Raw genomic sequence first — 20,167 nt, forward strand, 5'->3', positions numbered from 1 at the left:
GGATTACATTGTTGTTCCTTTTCAAGACTGATGAAGACTACTTGATGGAGATTTACTGTCAAGATAAATAGAACAGCCATGGCATATAGAGCTGTAGTTTTACTGTAGACACATTTGCATATGTTGTCTCTCTCTTTCTCCTTTTTCTTCTTCTTATATTATAGCGTAAAACACATACATGAAGACGTACAACTTCAGTAGGTGGCGGTAATGAGACACTTTGTGGATACCAAAGAAAAAGAAGATATATTTGTGTTAATTTCGACTTAAAATAATGTCAGCTTGGAGTGTGCACTTGTAGAGTGACAATATTTACACAAGGATTCTTATCATGCCTCACAGCTGAGAACACACGCATAAGACATAACTCATGTCTTTGATAAATAACAATGTAACAATAATTATGACAAAACAGAATTAGCAGAAAAAAGTCGATTTTCATTTATACTACTACTACTACTACTACTACTACTACTACTACTACTACTACTACTACTACTACTACTACTACTACTACTACTACTACTACTACTGGAAAATATCTTTTTTTAATTTCCTGACGCTTTACAATAAAGGGCAATACTAAACTGTCCCATTACTGTAACACCTCGCTCAAACCCATAATCTTCTGAAGGATCTTCTTCTAAATGTATTTTTTATTCTAGTAATGCATGGTTAGAAATGTAATTACTTGTGTAAAAAAGGCCACTTTAAAACGTGTAAATACAGTTATTCTGAATGTACATACCTCACAAAGGTCTACATTGTGTTTATCAATACAGCATCTTTCCACCACCAAAGAAAGTCTATAATGCAATAAAAAACAGCTCATAGTTGCATTTAAAAAAAAAATCCAATAACTGTTCATGTTTCAATCTCTGTCTACAATCTACAGATTTTTCAATATGAAAAAAATAAAGTAATTTCCTTATGCAAATGAAGCCAGTTACTTTTCACTGATATACAAGGATTTACTGATTTTTCCCCAGAGTTCAGCATTCACCCTTCAGTCATTCTTCCCCAACCACGTTTTAGCCAAACCTGAGTTATACATTGATTCCTTTCTTCTAACAACAACTCAAACTGCCCTGAGCAGTGTATTGAGAGGTGGGCCTAGACACAGCCCCTGGGGAACACCCACCGTTACCTTGAGCTGATGAAAGAAGACTTCCTGTTGTTAGTGCACTACAGCCTGGAGATAAGATAAATAGACAGTGCTTTTGTGGAGGGACCATGTGGGCACAATGACCATGAAACTTGACAAGTCCAGGGCATCTCTCTCTAACTGGGTCTCCTCTGAGATCTGCTGCCATTAGCTCAGAGCTGTTATGCTACACTGTGTGGGCAGGCAGACTTTCACCTTTATTAGACTTGAGAAAGATGCTTTCTCTCCAATTGTGTGAGGGAACAGACCAAGTTTTCAGAATGCAACATGTTGGACATGTTTATTGTTTGTTCTCATTCTCCAACAGCTCTGCTCCCACTGAACAGTACATGACTAGCCAGCATTCATAACAACTCCCCCTTAAAGGTGGTATGGACGATTTTTTTCAGCAATTTTTAATCATATTTCCTCGTGGCGTGGATAAATCATTTGTCCTGCCACGTATCAATCATAAAACGCACCTATCGCTCACCTGCAGCCGCGTCAGGCTCGTCCCCACGTTTCCGCGTGCCTAAGCGCATGGATCTATCATAATATAGTTCCCTCAGTGTACAGGGAAAAATGAAGACGGAGAAAGACAGTTCGAGCTGACGCAGAAGTGGACAGAAATCTACGGGAGACGAGCGATGCGATGCGCTCCGTTGCGCTAATAAACAAACGCACGTGTGTGTTGTATCGGTCCGCACGGGGGAGTGCGCATGCGCACTTCCGCCTGCGTTCTCAAATCGCCGAAAAATCGTCCATACCGCCTTTAAGTATTAGATAACCAATTTCCATACAAGGAAAATAACAAAATTAACCATGTGTCATCTTAATCTTAATCTCAACATGAGATTGACAGTTGGATCGGTGCAGCAGCTGCAGTGATGCGGTCGCTGTTGTGGTAAAGAAGGAGCTGAGTTGAAAGACAAAGCTCTCGATTTACCGGTCGGTCTACGTTCCTGCCCTCACCTATGGTCATGAGCTTTGGGTAATGACCGAAAGGACAAGACCGCGGATACAAGCGGTCAAAATGAGTTTCCTCCGCCGGGTGGCTGGGCACTCCCTTAGAGATAGGGTGAGGAGCTCAGTTCTATGGGAAGAGCTCGGAGTAGAGCCGCTGCTCCTCCACGTCGAGAGGAGCCAGCTGAGGTGGCTCGGGCATCTGTTCAGGATGCCTCCTGAAGGATGAAAGGTCCACGATCATCTCCACAGTCTTCTGGGCATTGAGTGTCTGAGACATTCTTCCCCAGCCGCACACACTGTCTCCGATCTGTCAGGAAGTCAGTGCTCCCCCTGCAGGTGGAGTCAGGCACGCTGAGCTGGGAGAGCTTGTCCTGGAGCAGAGCAGGAGGATGGTGTTGAATGCAGAGCTGAAGTCCACAAACAGGATCCTGGCATAGGTTCCTGGGGAGTCCAGATGCTGCAGGGTGAAGTGGAGAGCCAGGTTGATGGCGTCGTCCACAGACCTGTTGGCTCTGTAGACGACCTGCAGGGGGTCCAGCAGGGGGAGGTGAAGGGCTCTTTATATATATTCAATGATGCTCTTTATAAAACCACACGGAAACCCCAAAACATTTGTGCAATCTTTCTCCTAAATATCTTCAAGGTGAACTTTTTCCCAGCGGCATAGAAACACTAAGCAGAAAGAGGCTGTTATTTAAGTGGAGCAGTCAGCAATACTCCGTATTCTCCTTGATTCAAGTTAGTTGAGTCAGGCTACAGCTCAATAAACGCTGTGTAGTAGTCAAATTTAGAATTGATTTGCGTGTGTATTTTGGCAAATTATCCAGTTCATCATCATATTTGAGAAGCCTTCGCTATGCAGTAAAAATCCTGAGAAAGACCTTCTTACAATTTATTGCACAGTAAAAAGTAATACATGTTTGTTTGTTTTTCCCACCACCACCCCTCCTCTTCAGGAGGACAACTTTATTTTTAATAAAGCGATTTTATAAATATACAATTTGTCTTTTGTCCTACCTCAACTACATGAAACAGATAGACGAGTGAGACGGGAAGACAGACAGACAAGCAGACAAACAGATAGACAGACAAGCACAGCCACTTGGCACACGTTATGAAGAAAACTACAATGATAAGAAACATCTCAGTCCTTCTCTAGGACACTGGCTTTAGTTAGGATCAGTCAGCCTTAACTTTAGACCGGTTATCACCTCGCTTGATGCTGCAAAATGAGCCAGGGCACTGATCTATTGAGAGAAAGAGGGAAAAAGGTGTGGACACTGGCGCCGCTAAAGTAGGAATTCTTTCCATAATCTGTGGTTGGGACATGGGACAGGAAGAGCGCAGTGATGAGCCGAGGAGCAGAACGCTGGAGCGGGTTTCAATGACGAGTTACACGGCGGTGCTCATAGAGCTTGGGGGCCTGGAAAAGCCCTGGTGAAATGTCCTGAAGATTTTAATAGCAAGCACCCTTTCTGACTACACAATATTATTTATACGGCTGCCCTCTGTAAATGTCACCAATGCGACATGGATGAAGTTATATTTTATCTTAACTTAATCACTATGAAGAGCATTGCAGCTATAGTACTGCATAATCGTCATATTCCCAAATATACCGCCATGATAACCTACTTTAAAATAGGGCTGAAATGTTTAACAGACAAATTTTGATGACTAGAAAAAATTAAATAAATCATAATCGTTATCTGGACTATACGGGCACTAAAACACAAAGAGCAAAAAGAGGTTTTATAGGAGTGAAATCATTAGTTGCAGCCCTGCTTAAACATGCAATACACAGTTCAATAGTTCCATCATGAGAATCACAAACAACATAAAGACAACCACCGCTAAGAAACTTCTTACCTCGTCCAGGTTGACCACAAAGGTGACGTTGGTCCCCAGGTGAGCAGTGAGTTTGCCGTCTCTGGTGCTGAGCTGGAGTCCTTTGGGAGATCTGTTCGGACACTGCTGCTTTCGGGCCGTGTACATTTCTTTCACTCCTTTTGTGCAGTTATTCAGCACCACTTTACGGTACCTGGCAGTAGTAACACAATGGGGAAAAAACAACAAAAATGTGGTTAATTTGATTCTAAAATGTAAAGCAAAAACGTACTTTTCTCGCTGTGCTGACATTTGTAGTATTTATTTTACAACTATGATGACAAGAGAAACCTTGAATATTACTATAAATGCTAGAATGGATAATGTTTGTTTCACTTATTACCATTTTATTAACAGATTATGAGATTGAATCGACGTCCATGAAAGCGTTTGTGGATTTGTTTGCTTTCTCTGAACAAGTCTGAGAGTAAAGCTACGACAACGCGACAACAGGAGCTGCGTCGGAGGCTCAGACTCTTCCTTAAACATAATCACAAATAAAACTTCCCCTCTGAGATTTAACTCCACCAGTCTATTCCCTCGAGGAGCCTGAAAATCCGCACAGACCTGCCTCATTCCCATGGGAACAGACTGTTGGTATTACTCTGAATATTGCATGACCTGAAGGCTTGTTATTTTCACACGTTTAATCTTTGAATATGCTCCGCAGGATATTGTAAGTATGATTCAGAAAGTCAAAGGAAAAACAGACTTATTTTGAGATGATAAGCGTTTATGTATTCTAGCTTTGTGGATGTCCCATGTAGTACACAGTTTCTTTTGTAAATGCATGCTTTTAGTCCCTTTATTTTCGCTTTTTGAGAGACTAGCCGAGCGTGTAAAGCACAAAACAATCCCAGGTGCTGTTGTGTGGGGTGGCAGTGGGTCAGTGGTTCAGGAGCACTGTCCCACTCAGACTACTTCATACTGTCACTGTGTCTTTGTATTGTGTATGAATGTGTGTCTGTGAGAGCGAATGTGTGTTTACAGCATGTATATCCTTCATCAAAATGCACTGTCAACCGTATATACACCAAGACTCAAAATATATACCGTTATTTTAAGTGGCACCTTTTTTCATAGTTTTGGCCGTGGTACGACTTATACTTATATTTATACTTATATACTTATACTCCGGAGTGACTTATTTGTGATATTATTTGTTATTTTCACACTTGCAACCACACTTCATACTCCAGTGCAACTTATACATGTTTTTTCTTCTCTATTATGCATTTTTGTGCTGGTGCGATTTATAATCCAGAAAATACGGGTAAGGACATGTGAATATTTATGTGCGTATGTCAGCCTTGAGACTAAAATCGAGTGCTTTCATTCCTATAAGAACCTAAAAGAAAATCCATTAATTCATATCGCAGAATGTTTCTTTTAATGAATGTAAACTATTGATTTATTAAAGCTTTATGAAACATTCAAATTGACTTACATTCAAATTGAAATACGTTTTTACTATACTACAGATCTCATCTCATTGCAGCATAAAACTGTTTATTAGATGGGGAAATAAATTGGGCTTAACTTTACAAGAGAGCTTACAGAAACTCAGCGTTCTGTGGACTTTTGCTACTTCAGTCGAACGTGGGCAGTAAATGTTACTAATTACCGTGACTTTATAATATGCCATGAAATCCCTTTGATTATGCTGTAAGGTAAAGCACACTTCACCGACTATATCCCGGTGTAATTGCGTTGACCAATTGCGTTCAAGTATTTGGGGTAAGATGAGTGAAAAGTAATCCAAAAAGGTGTCATTAAGGAAGTTGATGAGATCGGTTTACTTTTAGGAAAAATATGTGATCACTCAACGTTAAAAATCCAGACAGAGGCTTCTGGGCAAACTCTAGCAGAGTTCATTCCGGGCAAATCACTAGAAGAACAGTAGCTTTTGGGCTGTGGACAGTTCAATTGGATTTCCTAAAGCCGCAACATAAAATATTGACTGACAGAAATTATACTCAGTCAATTGCTTGCGAGGAGCAGAGAAAAGCTGGTGAAAAGTAGCAGAAGATAGGGGGGCCTGGGACTTGAAAAAGAGCAGGCATTTTGTCTCAGATAAATGTGTGTTGAATGGCCAGTTTTTACAGAGCGTTTCGACGAATGTGACTATCACTGGTGGTGCTGGGCTGTTAGTGCTGACCTTACAGAACTATCACTTCCTGTATGAAAATGAGCCAATCCATTAGAGTAGTTGTATTTTAATGATAACAATACATCCAAATTAAATGTTAGATGTCTTATTCATTACATGATTTAATTATCAATTTATTTCTCAAACAGCCGTGTACCCAAACCATTTGTGCAAACCACAATGTCTCAGTGGAAAAAGAACTTGTCCACCAAAGGCCAGAGGATTGATTTCTGTTTTGACCTGTGCTTACTTCTATTGTGTGCTCAGGCTAAGTGTGTGTGCTGGTTCTAGGTGCAGAGATGGTGGGTAATGTGGGCAGCCTCCCTTCCAGTTGTAGTAGAAGTGTCTCCCCGTGAAGTGCAAATGATGAATAATGAATAATACACTCTTGGTCTAGTTCAGTAAAGTTCTAGTAAAGCCAAAGGTTTAAGTAACAACATGGTTACAGTCCAAAGAACGTAAAAGCTTGAAAATTAAAAAGGGCCAAGCATTGTTTTTAATGTTCTATTTTATCTTAGCTATATGTCGTTTTTTTTTTTTTTTTTTTATGAATTTGGTAAGAGCTTTCTTGTTTATGAAATAAAGTCTGTATAAATAAAAATGCCTTGCTTTAGTATACTATCTATTTTATGTATTTACACTGTGCACAATTTTTGGGAATTTGTGCAATGGTGGAAAGTTTTTGACACAAATAGCCTTCCTACACATCACAGTATTAAAATAATTTAAAATAAATAACCTAAAAGAAAATCCATTAATTCATATTGCAGAATTTATCTTACAATAAATGTAAACTATTGATTTATTTAAGCTTTATGAAACATTCAAATTGACTTGCATGTAAATACGTTTTTACTATACCCAGATCTCATCTCATTGCAGCATAAATATTAGTTGGAGAAATAAATTGGGCTTAACTTTACAAGAGAGCTTACAGAAACTCAGCGCAATAAACGTTACTAATTACCGAGACCTTATAAAATGAAATCCCTTTGATTATGCTGTAAGCTAAAGCACACTTCACTGACTATATCCCGGTGTAAATTGACCAATTGCGTTCAAGTATTTGGGGTAAGATGAGTGAAAAGTAATCCAAAAAGGTGTTGCTTTTAATATGTTCTATTTTATCTTACCTATACCTTATGTCGTTTTTAATGAATTTGGTAAGAACTTTCTTGTCTACGAAATAAAGTCTGTTTAAATAAAAATGCCTTGCTTTAGTATACTATTTATTTTATGTATGTGGAGGGCGATACTGTGATAATACAGCAAGATAAAGACTGGGCATTCAGACGTGACTGGGATAAAAGTGTTCATTGTCCGGCATAATACTGAACCTACAGTCTTTTCCCCTTTCCGACCCCGTCCCTATAGAAACAGAGTCCTTACCCAGTGCTGTTGAGGTAATTCTGGCCGTGGCTGCAGCTCCCTGACACAGTGGTGGGGTTGAACCAGAAGGCGGGTCGGCAGTTTCCGTCTCCTCGGCGCTCATATCCATAATCGCTATCACACACAAACACATGAGTACACATCGATACCAGAGCTTAGACTAAGGCACATATTGTCAGAGGGTCTTATCGGCCTGGGCTGCCCGTGCCTGTACTATCAGCCATCTTTATTATGTATCGATTAAGGACACTGATGACACGAGCTCCGCAGTGGTTATGAGAATACACACAGAGAGGGACAGAAGGGATGTGCGGTAAGGCTGGACTCAAAATATCAATATGGCAATGCGTCGTGACGGACGTCTTGGCAATACGAAACATTTTTTACCATTTTTGCCGTGAAAATAGAAGTATTTCTGTGAAAAAAATAGATTACCTCCAAATAATATCTATTACAACTACCATAACATAATCCTACCATAATATTATTCATAGTATAATAGCATAATAGTGATAGTTTTGACGCAATATCTGTATTTCTATTGCTGTGTTTTACCCTTCACACGTATAATCCCAGCTATGTATTGGTGGTGTTGTGGCACTGCTACTTCTGATACGTTTGATTTCAATTTTCAATAATCCATCTTGAGAAAGTCCTGGCGTATGGTTAGTGTTGCTATAATTACAGGGGCCGTCCATATAAAACAATAACCGTCTAATCTATGACAGCCGAAACACACAAAAGTGAAATTATGTTGTTTTTTTTCTCTCACAATAGCTTCAAACTTGACTCAGACACAAACATGTGATTCTTGGCAGTTGAAAGCACTTCCAGCCATTTTAATGTGGCAAATTGGCGGTTGCAGTCTAAATACAAATATTAATCTGGTTCAGTATTTGGAGATTTTCAGTTTGGTTGTTTCTTTCAAAAACAGTAAGTCTTGTATCCCTGCCATCCATCTGACAATATAGAATATGAATACCACCTATTGTTTAGGTACAGATGAAAACCGGATGCACATTTTGGGACTTCAACAGCCGTACCACGAAACATAGATACTTTCAAACTTCTACTATAGATGTTTTATCCCGGCAAATGAATGAAGTCTTTCTTTTACTTTTGGCTCCACAACATTTCCGTATTCTGTTATCATGACTAACTTGAGACTCAGCCACAAAACAATCAGCTCGTAATTTACATCCCACAAAGCAAGGTAAGCACATGTCGGCTCTTATAACGCCCCTGACAGTGATTTATCAATTAATTATCGGAGCAGAACAAATAAACAGCTAACGGGCCGTGGCCGGCGGCTGCTTGGACGTGCTTTGTGGGATTAGGCAGCTGTGAACCTTTCATTACCACGCGTCACTGTGGCGTGGAGGTCAATCTGTCCATCACTATGGGGCCTGTGGGGGGGTCTCATTTAAGCATACAGCAATCAAGCAAAACATTATGACCACTGACACGTGAAGGGAAATGCACAGACTATCTCTTCATCGCTGCACATGCTGCACATGCTGCACATGCTGCACATGCTGCACATGCTGCACTTCATTTTCCTTGATAATCCCCTGAGTTTGATGTGTAGCAAAGATAGCGTCACTGACTATATTCTGTAAATGAGTGAATTCAGTTTTTTCATCAATACTACATTGTAATATAAGTACTGTACGAAATATATCAAAAACATACCGTAATAAAAGGTTTACAGCTGCCAATGCATCAATAATAAAAGAAAAAGTAAAATAAAATATTTAAACTACAAGAAAATAGGTTGTAATGTGATAATCTACAGTAATGTAAAGATATTTCCAAGCGTTTTAAGAATAATGCATTCCAAATAAATGAAATGAGCTGTAGGTGAATTCTGCTGCTGACATGAGAGATGTGAATGCATTAGAGCCACACTGGTGTTTTATGAGCCCTGAAGACAGGCCCTGGACGCCCGGGTTTGAGCCACCTGTCAAAATTTTGTTTTTTTAAAGCTCTCTTTGTGATGAAGATGACCATTTGACTGGACAATGCTCAAGACGACACAAGACAAGAGATTGTATGACTTGCTTAGTGCCGGGCGTGGCTATGTATGCCCTACATTTCTATGTCATGGCAATGCCTTTTCCCACTATGTTATCAATGTGAGCAGACCAGGACGAGTGACCGTCCAATGAGTTGTTTTGTTTTCCTCACCTGCTTCAACTGAAGCCCATCCAGCGGCAGGTTCAGTCAGCTGACATTTGTTAGGGTAGATTTGTTTCCAAACAGTGATATTGCTGTATAAGTCTAAATTATGTGTGCTCCATATGGGAGAATGTATTGACAATAGAATAAACAGTCAAGTAATAATTACCAAGCTGTGACTAGCAGCATGACCAATGGCAGGGCAAGTGCATTAAATTACTGGTTTACATACATAATTAGATTGCTCATAGCTGCTGTCAGCGGATATGAGTTGTTACACTAAGAACTTCAGGAAGAAGGCCCAACTAATGATACACATACATACATAAATACATGGATACATTTTAAATTCATTATTGGATATATGTAGCGCCTGTCATGGCTCTCAAAGTGCTGCACAATGCATTATTCAATAACTCCACATTCGGTGGTGGTAAACTACTATTGTAACCACAGCTGCCCTGGGGCAGACAGACGGAAGCACTCACCACATTCATGCTATGCAATGTGGGTAAAGTATCAAGGCCACAACTACAGTTTGCTCATACTTGGATGGGAGATCTGACGAGATCTGACATTGATAAGCAGGTATAAATACTGTTATTGGCAAGACAACATTATTGCAGAATTATTCAATGGAAGATGTTAAGATTAAATGGGCGAGGGTGGCACGATAACAGAAGGACTAGCCTCACAGCAGGAAGGTTGCAGCTTCGACTTTTCCCCCGTCAACACAAAACATGCAATAGGTAAAAATCCTCCATCTACGGTAATCCTGACCAAGATGCACTGCAGCGACATCTGCTCCTGTGGAGACGCCCCAGCGGCATCGAGGGATGGGTCAAATGTTGTACACTTTGAAATCTTTGCGCATGTCTTTCCAATGTGGTTTTTAACTGCAAATGGCAAATAGACTAAACTATAATGCAGAGGACACGTTTCCGTACAGGGACAATAATGGCTGATCGAATCTAAATACAATTAGAGATTACCAATGCAAGGGAAATTTAGGGGGGGAGAGGATTCTATATCAATATCCAAAAACTAAAGACTGGGTAGAAATTTGCTCAACATTTCAGACTCAATAAATAAATGCTGCAGCAAACAATACCAATTAGCATTTCCCCTTGACCTTTTATTGTTTACATGAAGCATGTTTAATTGGATGGATTTCTTCATTCTTCTGCTATTTTGAGATAAAAAAAATAAAAAAAAAATTACAACCATTTTGGATTTGCATACAAATTAAAATGTTTACTGAACAGGATCACACGCTGCAGACAGACACTTAAAAATATTCAAATGTATCTAATTATCGACAAACACAAAGCACATTTAGTCATTTGAAAATAAGCTTGAACTGCATATTTAAGAACTTGGTGGGAAGGTGATTTTATTAGACGTCATTATTCGTGGTTTACGGGTTGGAACATAATTGACAACACTGGTATGGTAATAAATATCCTCAAGGAAAATGTGCAAATATTAAACTTTTAGTATTATGTGAGTAACTAGGTTTTTGAACTTGCTAATTTATGAAAAATTGGCATATTAGAGGTGCTGTACCTGATTTATTTTGGGTCTTACAAATGTGAAAAACAGAACTAGTCTGCAGCAGTCCAAACGTATTATTCTGCTAACAGCACCTAGCATGCCAACAGCGCACTGGAGTTACTTCCTGGTAAAAATGCTTTATAATTAGATGCAATTAGAACAGCACTCAGTGATCTCATTCTGACCATAAGCACTGTTTCTATTTCTAACTGCACTGGGGAAAAACACATTTTACTTTATTATAAGAAAACCATCAATTATGTCTATTTAACATTTTTATTTGCTAACATTTCCATTTCTTTAAAGTTCCATTGGGATTATGAATATATTCTTCAACTTAAATATTATGGCTCTATACTTTATGCCCTGTTAATGTTCTACTTTAAAATGGAATATATAGGCTTTTTTGTATTGCCATTTTTCTTTATTGATATTAGCAAGATAATTACCTCATGCAGCTATCATTTTGTGCCATTATGATTTCTGATATGTAGCGCATTGAATACATCTTACAATCCTTTTCATTTCATCAGCTTCGTACATTCTACATCTATCGAACCTTATTTTTTTCCCATCTCCACTCAGTGGGTTCAATAACAACTGTTGTGAAAAACCTATTAAGAGAAAAATCCATATCGGAGCGCAGTGGTTTGAAGAGTGGCACTTTGTAACTTCAAAACATTAGGATTATTGCTTTGTTTGTTGTGGCCCCAATTTAAACAACAGTCACTTCTGTCCGAACAACAGAGTGCAATGTCGAGGTCTCAGTGTTAAGGAGAGTTTGTCCAAAGTTTATAATAATATCCGGTGCAACCAAACGCTTATACATACATATAGAATAATACAAAAAAAAGTGGCTTCACATAGATCAAGTGTGATCAGAAATCATATTTGGCATAGAAAGTAGAACTAATAGAATGTTGAATACATATATTGTATTTATGCCCATAATGTTTCCTTTGATCTTGTTAAGTCTTGACATATGGTATGAAAAACATGTTAATAAATATAAACTAAGTAAGGTTTCATTTTAAACCATAACACATTGTCAAAATGCTAAATCTCTGTAACAAAACCTATGATATATGGTAAATTCCAGAGTAGAAATGTCAGTTTGTTTGCTTCTCTATAGACAAAGTTATACAAAGGATGAAAAAATAAACTAAAAAATAACTATGTAGTGAAGGATGTTTTAACTATTTTCGTAAATATCTTTAAATCAGACTCTAATGTCCCTTACATATATGCAATGTAAATTTTGTTCACATTTTTACAACATTCTGAGATTATCCCTAGTTTCTCCATTGACTTTGCATTCAGCTCACTTCTGCCTCCATTCCATTTACAAACTTTTAAACCTTCTGTGTGCACTTTCTGCTTATTTTTCAGGTGTATTTGTAAGTGTGGTCTATTGTTGTGGATATTGGCCTTGTGAAAAAGCATAATTTGTTAAGCCTGAAGTGTTTGTACAACGCTATTCTTTGTGAAAATACAATACTAACTTTAGAGTGTTTGAAGGTCAGGGCTCAATAGACGCACTTGAACATATTATTTCCATTCACACTGCCTGAAGAACCAAAAAACTAAAAGGCCATTTAAATGTCTGCATTCTTGTGTGTGTTGGAAGCGGAGGATGAGCAGCGCGTTAATGAAGAGCTCCTAAAACGCCACATTCAGGAAACATAATCCTCCTCGACGGACACAAAGAGCGGGGGCCGTTTGTCGAACAGTAAGCAGCCTCTTACCATTCGAAATCGTGAGCTCTGCAGATGCACGACTCCGCCGACAGGATCCTGGAGTAGTCCTTTCCCAGCATGCAATAGTTCCCGGGCCGTCGCTTCATGTAGATCTGCTTCTGGCCCATCACACAAGGTTCTCCCTGTCAGCGGGAAAACAAAAGACTTTGTTTACGCCTCGGTAGGAGCGGGGACTTTTGGAGGTTCACATGGTTCTTCTTCTAGACTTAGAGACATGTTTTGTCTTGTCTTTGAGAGTGAAAAGTGTGTAGTCTAGTTTTCACTGGCTTAGGACTTTTTTTAGTTGTTGTATTGGTTTTGTATTCTTTGGGTGAGTTTAAACTGACATAAAACCCAGATCAAAGCAGGAACTAAACACTAGACTGGACCAGAACTAAACCAGGACTAAAACAAGACCAAAGTAACATCGGGACAAGGATTTACTTCTCCCTTTTGAACATAGATATATTTTATTCTTTATAGACTAGATGTAGGAATATGTGCATCTACGTACTTGTTAAAAATAAATAATACAAAAATATAATAATGATTCTTAGAAGAAAAAAAAAACTCACCTGGATACTACTACTACTACTACTACTACTACTACTACTACTACTACTACTACTACTACTACTACTACTACTACTACGACTACTACGACTACTACAACTATGACTGCTACAACTACTACTACTACTACGACTACTACAACTACTACTGCTACTACTACTACTACTACTACTACTACTACTACTACGACTACAACTACAACTACAACTACTACTACTACGACTACTACAACTACAACTGCTACAACTACTACTACTACTGCTACTACTACTACTACTACTACTACGACTACGACTGCTACAACTACTACTACTACGACTACTACGACTACTACAACTACGACTGCTACTACTACTACTACTGCTACTACGACTACAACGACTACTACAACTACGACTGCTACAACTACTACTACTACTACTACTACTACTACTACTACTACTACTACTACTACTACTACTACTACTACTACGACTACTACGACTACTACAACTACTACAACTACAACTGCTACGACTATTTAATACAACTACTACTACTACTACTAAATGGTTATGTTATGTTGTATATAATGTTCATAAGTCGTTTTAATTTGGTCATGCTTAGTCATAATATTATTCACATGTTAAGGCCTAATTTCAGTCAATATGCACTCAAATGTGGTTAATATTCAACCCTTTCTATACATATTACGTTTTGTTAGCTTTTAGACTTTATTTGGTTGAGAAATCCCAGAAGTAAAAGGAAATGGGAGACATTTGTAAAAGCAAGTGTGTGTTCTACCAGGGAGCCAAATGACAGCGCAGTAACGCTCAATTTACTGTACTCAACACTATACTTGGAAAGCCTGGTATTTCCTCAAGCAGTATTTCATGTGAAATAAGTGACTGATCGCTGGCCTATAGCATAAGCTCAGGTGTATTCAGAAGTTTACTTAGTTTTGGTGTGTTTTGTACCTGGTTGTGGAGGTGCCAGGTCTGATAATCCTCCTCTGTGCACTTCCTGCTGAAGATGGACTTGTAATCGATCTTAATGAGCTGCCACTCAGAGCGGTGACTGAAGTGACCGAAGAACCTAGAGGCCAAAGACAACATGAAGAACAATGGACAATGACACATTTTTCTTAGCTTTGAATATAGTTTTATCGCTAAAATTAGGACTTGTGGAGATAAAAAAACATATTTTCCAGACTATAAATCGCACCGGAGTATAAGTTGCACCAGCGAAAAAATGCATAATAGAGAAGAAAAAAACATAATTGCACTGGAGTATGAAATAAGGTTGCAAGTGTGAAAATAACAAATGATATCACACATAAGTCGATATCATTATTATCAGTCGTATAAGTATATAAGTATAAATATAAGTATAAGTCGCACCCCGGAGAAAACTATGAAAAACGTAATGCATTCTTGGTATTGTGCAGAAGCCGTTTTTGTTCATTAAGTTTGCAATATAAATAAAGACTGATAAGGCAAGGCAAGGCAAGGCAAGGCAAGGCAAGGCAAGTTTATTTGTAGAGCACATTTCATACACAAGGCAATTCAAAGTGCTTCACAGCAGGAAAAATGCATTCAAATCACAAAGAAATTACAGAAACAGAAATACAATAAAATTAACTGAATTAAAAATTATCAATCCAACTGATTGTCTAAACTAATAAAATCACAAACAAAAGAGAAGAGTGCAAAGAAAAAATCCATAAGGACTGGATATGATAAGAAACAGTTATCAGTTGCTGTTGCCTTTACTGTGACAAGCCATAAACTATTACATCTTTAAATGATATTCTAGCTAAACTGAATGTATAACAAAGTTGTTATTGTGTACTTTTGGGAATAACTTCATAGAGAAATTGAATTCACCTGTAACTTACCATTCAACTTTTAGACATAAAATAGTACTTTATACTCACGTCATGATCTGGTTCTCTGTTCCGGCCTCCACCAGAACTCCGTCCACAAACAGAGGCACGGAGGAGAAAGTGTGCTGTGTCCACTGTCGGCCCTCGTCGAAACTCATCCTGAAAAACACCATTGGAACAAAACAACTTACTGCAACTTACTAGGCCTGGATATTTTACAGTAGTTCACTCACTTCTTAATCAAACTTCAACAAATGTGTGGCTGTAATTTTGAGTCAATGGTCTCTCCAATCAATCACACTACCAAGAGAGTCAAGTGTTTTTCCCGAAGACCTCAAAACTGGCAAAGCAGGAGGAAAAGGACATCCTAAATTAAGCGCGCAGGATCAAATAATTAAGAATCTTTGTTTACGGCTTACAATGGGCGAACAACGTTTTCTGCCATTTTGGTATAGAACTGACAAGCTTGACATACAAGGCGAGCGTAACTGAGCACAAAAGACACATTAGACGAATGAGTATTACATTATTATAACTATTGCTAAATGTATATATATATATACACACTGTGTCACAGATAAGGCTGTAAAAAGTGAATCAATTAATTACAACTAATCGATTATTGAAATAATCAGATTTAGTAATTGAATAATTGTTAACTTGTCTGTACATAGGTCCAAAACATGCCATGAGCTGGTGCAGAGAGAGGTTTTATGACCGGAATTGAGCCCCAATTCCATGAAAATGATGTGGAAAATGTGTGTATTTTGGTGAAAACACAATTTTGTCCATAAATGTGCTCAAACGTCTTCCCTTCTTGGCTCAATTTTAATAAAAAAAATGTCATAATGTTTTCATCACTTGACTTTTCATGGACTTTTTCACAGACTGCTGTACAGCTTTGCATTGTAATTGACCGAGGCATGTCAGTGTTCTTGGGTAAAGTTAACATGATGAGATGAAAACAACTGACTGGAAATACAGTATTCTATTTTTTTACCACACAAGCGCAGAAGCATAAACAAGAAAAGAAAAATCTGCAAAAACAGGACAACTTTTCATCAGAGTGGCCTGGCTCTGGTCGCGGTGACAGCTTATCAACACTGGAGCTGAAGTGAGGACGGCTGGAGCTACCTGACTGTGACACGGACTGCTGAGGACTGCACTAAACACACACACACACACACATATACACACATACATATACACACAGGGAGACGAGAAAAACAACTTCACACAAAATACTGGCTGGACTTTCTATTTTGTAACAGTAGTGCTGCAGAATATTAATGATAAGTTGAAAAAGAAGGTATTACAATTTGTCTACGTAGAAATGCATGTAAATTCTATGCAGGGCCAATCTAAATAGTATCTTAAATTTGTTAATTATTAAGGTATTACAATTTGGAACAATCGGTGAAAGCGGTCGTTCTTAGGCGTGATCCATCTGGAATTGACTACCAGACAACTTTGAAATATGTTCTATATATTTCAAATTAGCAATGCATTTCTTACATACCATAAAATTAATTCAATGTGGGGTTAAGCTAAAATTGTGTACATAGTATATCATGTCTAAACTAGGACTAAACTAAGACTTAACCATGATTTAAATTATGTTAAGACTTGTACACAAGCAGAGCTGCTTTAAAGTCTCTTCTCTGAGCCACAGGGGCCAGTGCAGAGACCTGAGAACAGGACTAATGTGATCATACTTCCTGGTTCTGGTCAGGACCCGAGCAGCAGCGTTCTGGATGTACTGCAGCTGTTTTACAACTCGTTTGGAGAGACCAGTGAGCAGGCCGTTACAGTAGTCTAATCTACTGGAGACAAACGCGTGGATAAGTCTCTCCAAATCTGGTTTTGACACTATATTTTTGATTTTGGCAATGTTTTAGATGGTAAAAAGCTTCTGATGTTAATATTTGATACAAGTCTGAGTCCATTATTACCCCCAGATTTCTAACTTGGTTTGTAGGTTTTAGAGCGAGACTCTGGAGGTGACGCTAACACTTTCTCTTTGTTTCTGTGGGTCAAAGACGATGATTTTGTTGTTTTGCATCCACAAACTGATCTGTTGGATGCAGTGACAGAGTGAATCCACTGGTCCATATTCACCTACCGACAGTGAAACATAGATCTGAGTCTCGTCTGCATCATTGTGATAGGACATTTTGCTGCGTATCAGCTGACCCAACGGCAGCATGTAGAGGTTGAATTTAGGGCGATATCACAAGCAGGGTTGGGTCTGGTTAATACTGGGATGGGAGACGACTGGGAATACCAAGAGCCGTAGCAGGGGAGCAGTGGCTCTAGAACATACTTACGCTTTATAAAACTAGTGTGTTATTTTAGTTTTTAACATGGGCAAAGCTAACAAACAATCATCATTTGACGCTTATCAAATTTACACAGCCAAAGAAGCATTAAGCTCCTGTTATGTCGCCATTGGATTTTTGCTAAATTATGCAGTTTTCAGAAGTAACTAAATACTAAAAGCACTTTGTATGTTGGTACAGTTATTCTTTCATTTGCTGACATTCAGAATACAGTTACTTTCCTAAAATCAAAGGAATACATCACACAAGTTAGTTACTACTCTTGCGATGCCTTCATGTGCATTTTTCAGTGATAAACAAACACGAAGCTGTTTAATCGGACGTCATTTTTTAAAGCACGATAATATAATGCAACTTAAAGTGAAAGTGCCCAGAATACAGTACTCCATACCATACCAAAAAGTTACAGAATGCATTTTAATTCCGGTATTCAGTATCCTGTAACTATTATACATTTTCAAAGTATTCTTCTGCTTAAAGGAATAATAGAGGATTTTTGACAAGCAGTCTGTGTCTCATTTCCTCGTTGTGTGGACAGCCGAGTAGTTCTCCCACATGTCAATCATTCCCTGCGTCCTACCGCACACCTGCAGCCTCGTTCCCAGGATAGCAGCACATTTCCCTGGCTGCACATGCATGGTTGATATGCCGGTGTGTGTTTTTAGCGAGTTCCTTCAGTGTACAGTACAAAATGATGACAGAGAAAGACTGTACGCTAATGAACAAATGCACATGTAGCAGCGGGGCTGTTGCGCGCTTCTGCACAAGTTTTGATGGGAGGCGGCTTCTTGGCAAGAACAGGAGGGTGGGGGGTGAGTGTGCACATGCACATTTAAAAAAAAGCAGTAACAGTCGTTTGAGTTCTCAAATCGGCGAAAAATCCTCTATTATTCCACTTTTAAGCAAAAAAATACAAATTGTGTAAAAATGTGTAAAAGCTATTACTAAGACTTGAAGCTGTGCAGAGCAAAAAGCCCAGAGAACACAGAGGGAGTTGAGCCGCTGCTGTTAGGACAGAGTTGGTGAAGTTCTTGACAGCTTCACACTCTGGCTACAGGGATGCTCCTCTTTATCTGCCTCTGTGCCGCTATCAGACCTAAATTGGTCGGGAGACAAAAACCCAGCAGGCCACACTCGACTGGCTCTAAAACTAATTTCAAAATAGTTGCAAAAGCAAGTGGTGAACAGATCTGGTCTCTCATGGATTAGCCAGCGTGCGGTTTGGCAGCGGCGAGTGCTCCGTCCTGGAGCCTAATGATAAGTGGCTTGAATGAAAAAATCTCGGTAATTAGATTGACTTTTGAAACAACTCACAAAGCACATCAATTTGTGGATCAAATGCCAAAGGAAGTAAACGTATGGTATGCAACCAACTGGAGCTACAAAACACATTTCAAGACATAAAGCAAACGGGTACGGAAATGATATACCTCCAGTTTAAAGCTTCTTGGAGACATTTATGGGTTTAGGAAGGATGGTTTATGCTTTGGTTATTGTTTTGAAAACTGACTCGAAGTTTTTACTTGTATCTGAGGTAGGGATAATGTATACCTTCTAAACAATGTAATGATTTGTGTATAAAAGTACTCAAACAAATGCATTATTTCATATTTTACAGCTGAAAACATCAAAACAACAAAACAAAATTGACTTACCACAAGTTTCTCGTTGGGACAGAGGGTTGTTTTACTGCAACAAGGGCCCCGCCTTTGTCCAGGAACCAGACATTGTGCTCCTCTTCAAAAATCTTCACAAAAAAATGAAAAATAAATCTATTAAAAATGTAGCATTTAGAAAAGACTATTGTTCAAACAACCCACATACATTCACTATAATTTGGATACTATATTGACCTGGCAACACAGCTACCAGTCCCTTATATGATATATTCTTTGCAAATAGATGGTACAAAAGTTGGTTATTTTATATAGGTTTGTAGTGTTTAACTGAGATGAAGACTGTTAAAGGAGACATACAATACTATGTTTTTTTCAGGTACTTGGTATTGAATGATAACCTATGTAGATCATTATTTTACATTATGCTCATCGTAAACTGCAATATCGTTTTAAAATGCTTCGATAATAGAAACAGGTCCACTGTTCAAAACTGCAGAACGGCTCTTCAATTGTTATTTCCATGTTTTTCTTTGTGAAAAGTAATTACGTGTCTGAGTCTTACTTTTGAAAAAATGCAACTAAGTACAGGGGTTGAATTTTATCGAATCAATTTCCCCAAAAAATGCGACTTACACTGCAGTACGACTAATGTTTTTTTCTTCTATATTTTGCATTTTTTGGCTGGTGCGACTTATACTCCGGGAGGCTTATAGTCCGGAAAATTCAATAAATGTGCGGACATAATTAAAAATCCCATATGGACACCATC

General features: G+C 38.5%; 1 protein-coding gene across 1 annotated transcript in view; it reads right to left on the minus strand.

Moving 5' to 3' along the window:
• sorcs3a (sortilin related VPS10 domain containing receptor 3a) overlaps nucleotides 1-20,167 on the minus strand; it is a 309,709-nt gene that overhangs the window by 46,089 nt on the left and 243,453 nt on the right. Inside the window, exons 13-18 of the mRNA XM_072463241.1 lie at nucleotides 19,435-19,526; nucleotides 15,492-15,599; nucleotides 14,533-14,650; nucleotides 13,013-13,146; nucleotides 7,536-7,649; nucleotides 3,980-4,151 (exon numbers count right to left, since the gene is read on the minus strand). Of these exons, the coding sequence (XP_072319342.1) occupies nucleotides 3,980-4,151; nucleotides 7,536-7,649; nucleotides 13,013-13,146; nucleotides 14,533-14,650; nucleotides 15,492-15,599; nucleotides 19,435-19,526 (738 nt within the window). The remainder of the gene's footprint in view (nucleotides 1-3,979; nucleotides 4,152-7,535; nucleotides 7,650-13,012; nucleotides 13,147-14,532; nucleotides 14,651-15,491; nucleotides 15,600-19,434; nucleotides 19,527-20,167) is intronic.

Source organism: Eucyclogobius newberryi, unplaced genomic scaffold (genome assembly GCF_026437365.1).
Source record: "Eucyclogobius newberryi isolate DKJ021-1_F unplaced genomic scaffold, fEucNew1.0.hap1 SCAF_4, whole genome shotgun sequence".
Taxonomy (NCBI): domain Eukaryota; kingdom Metazoa; phylum Chordata; class Actinopteri; order Gobiiformes; family Gobiidae; genus Eucyclogobius; species Eucyclogobius newberryi.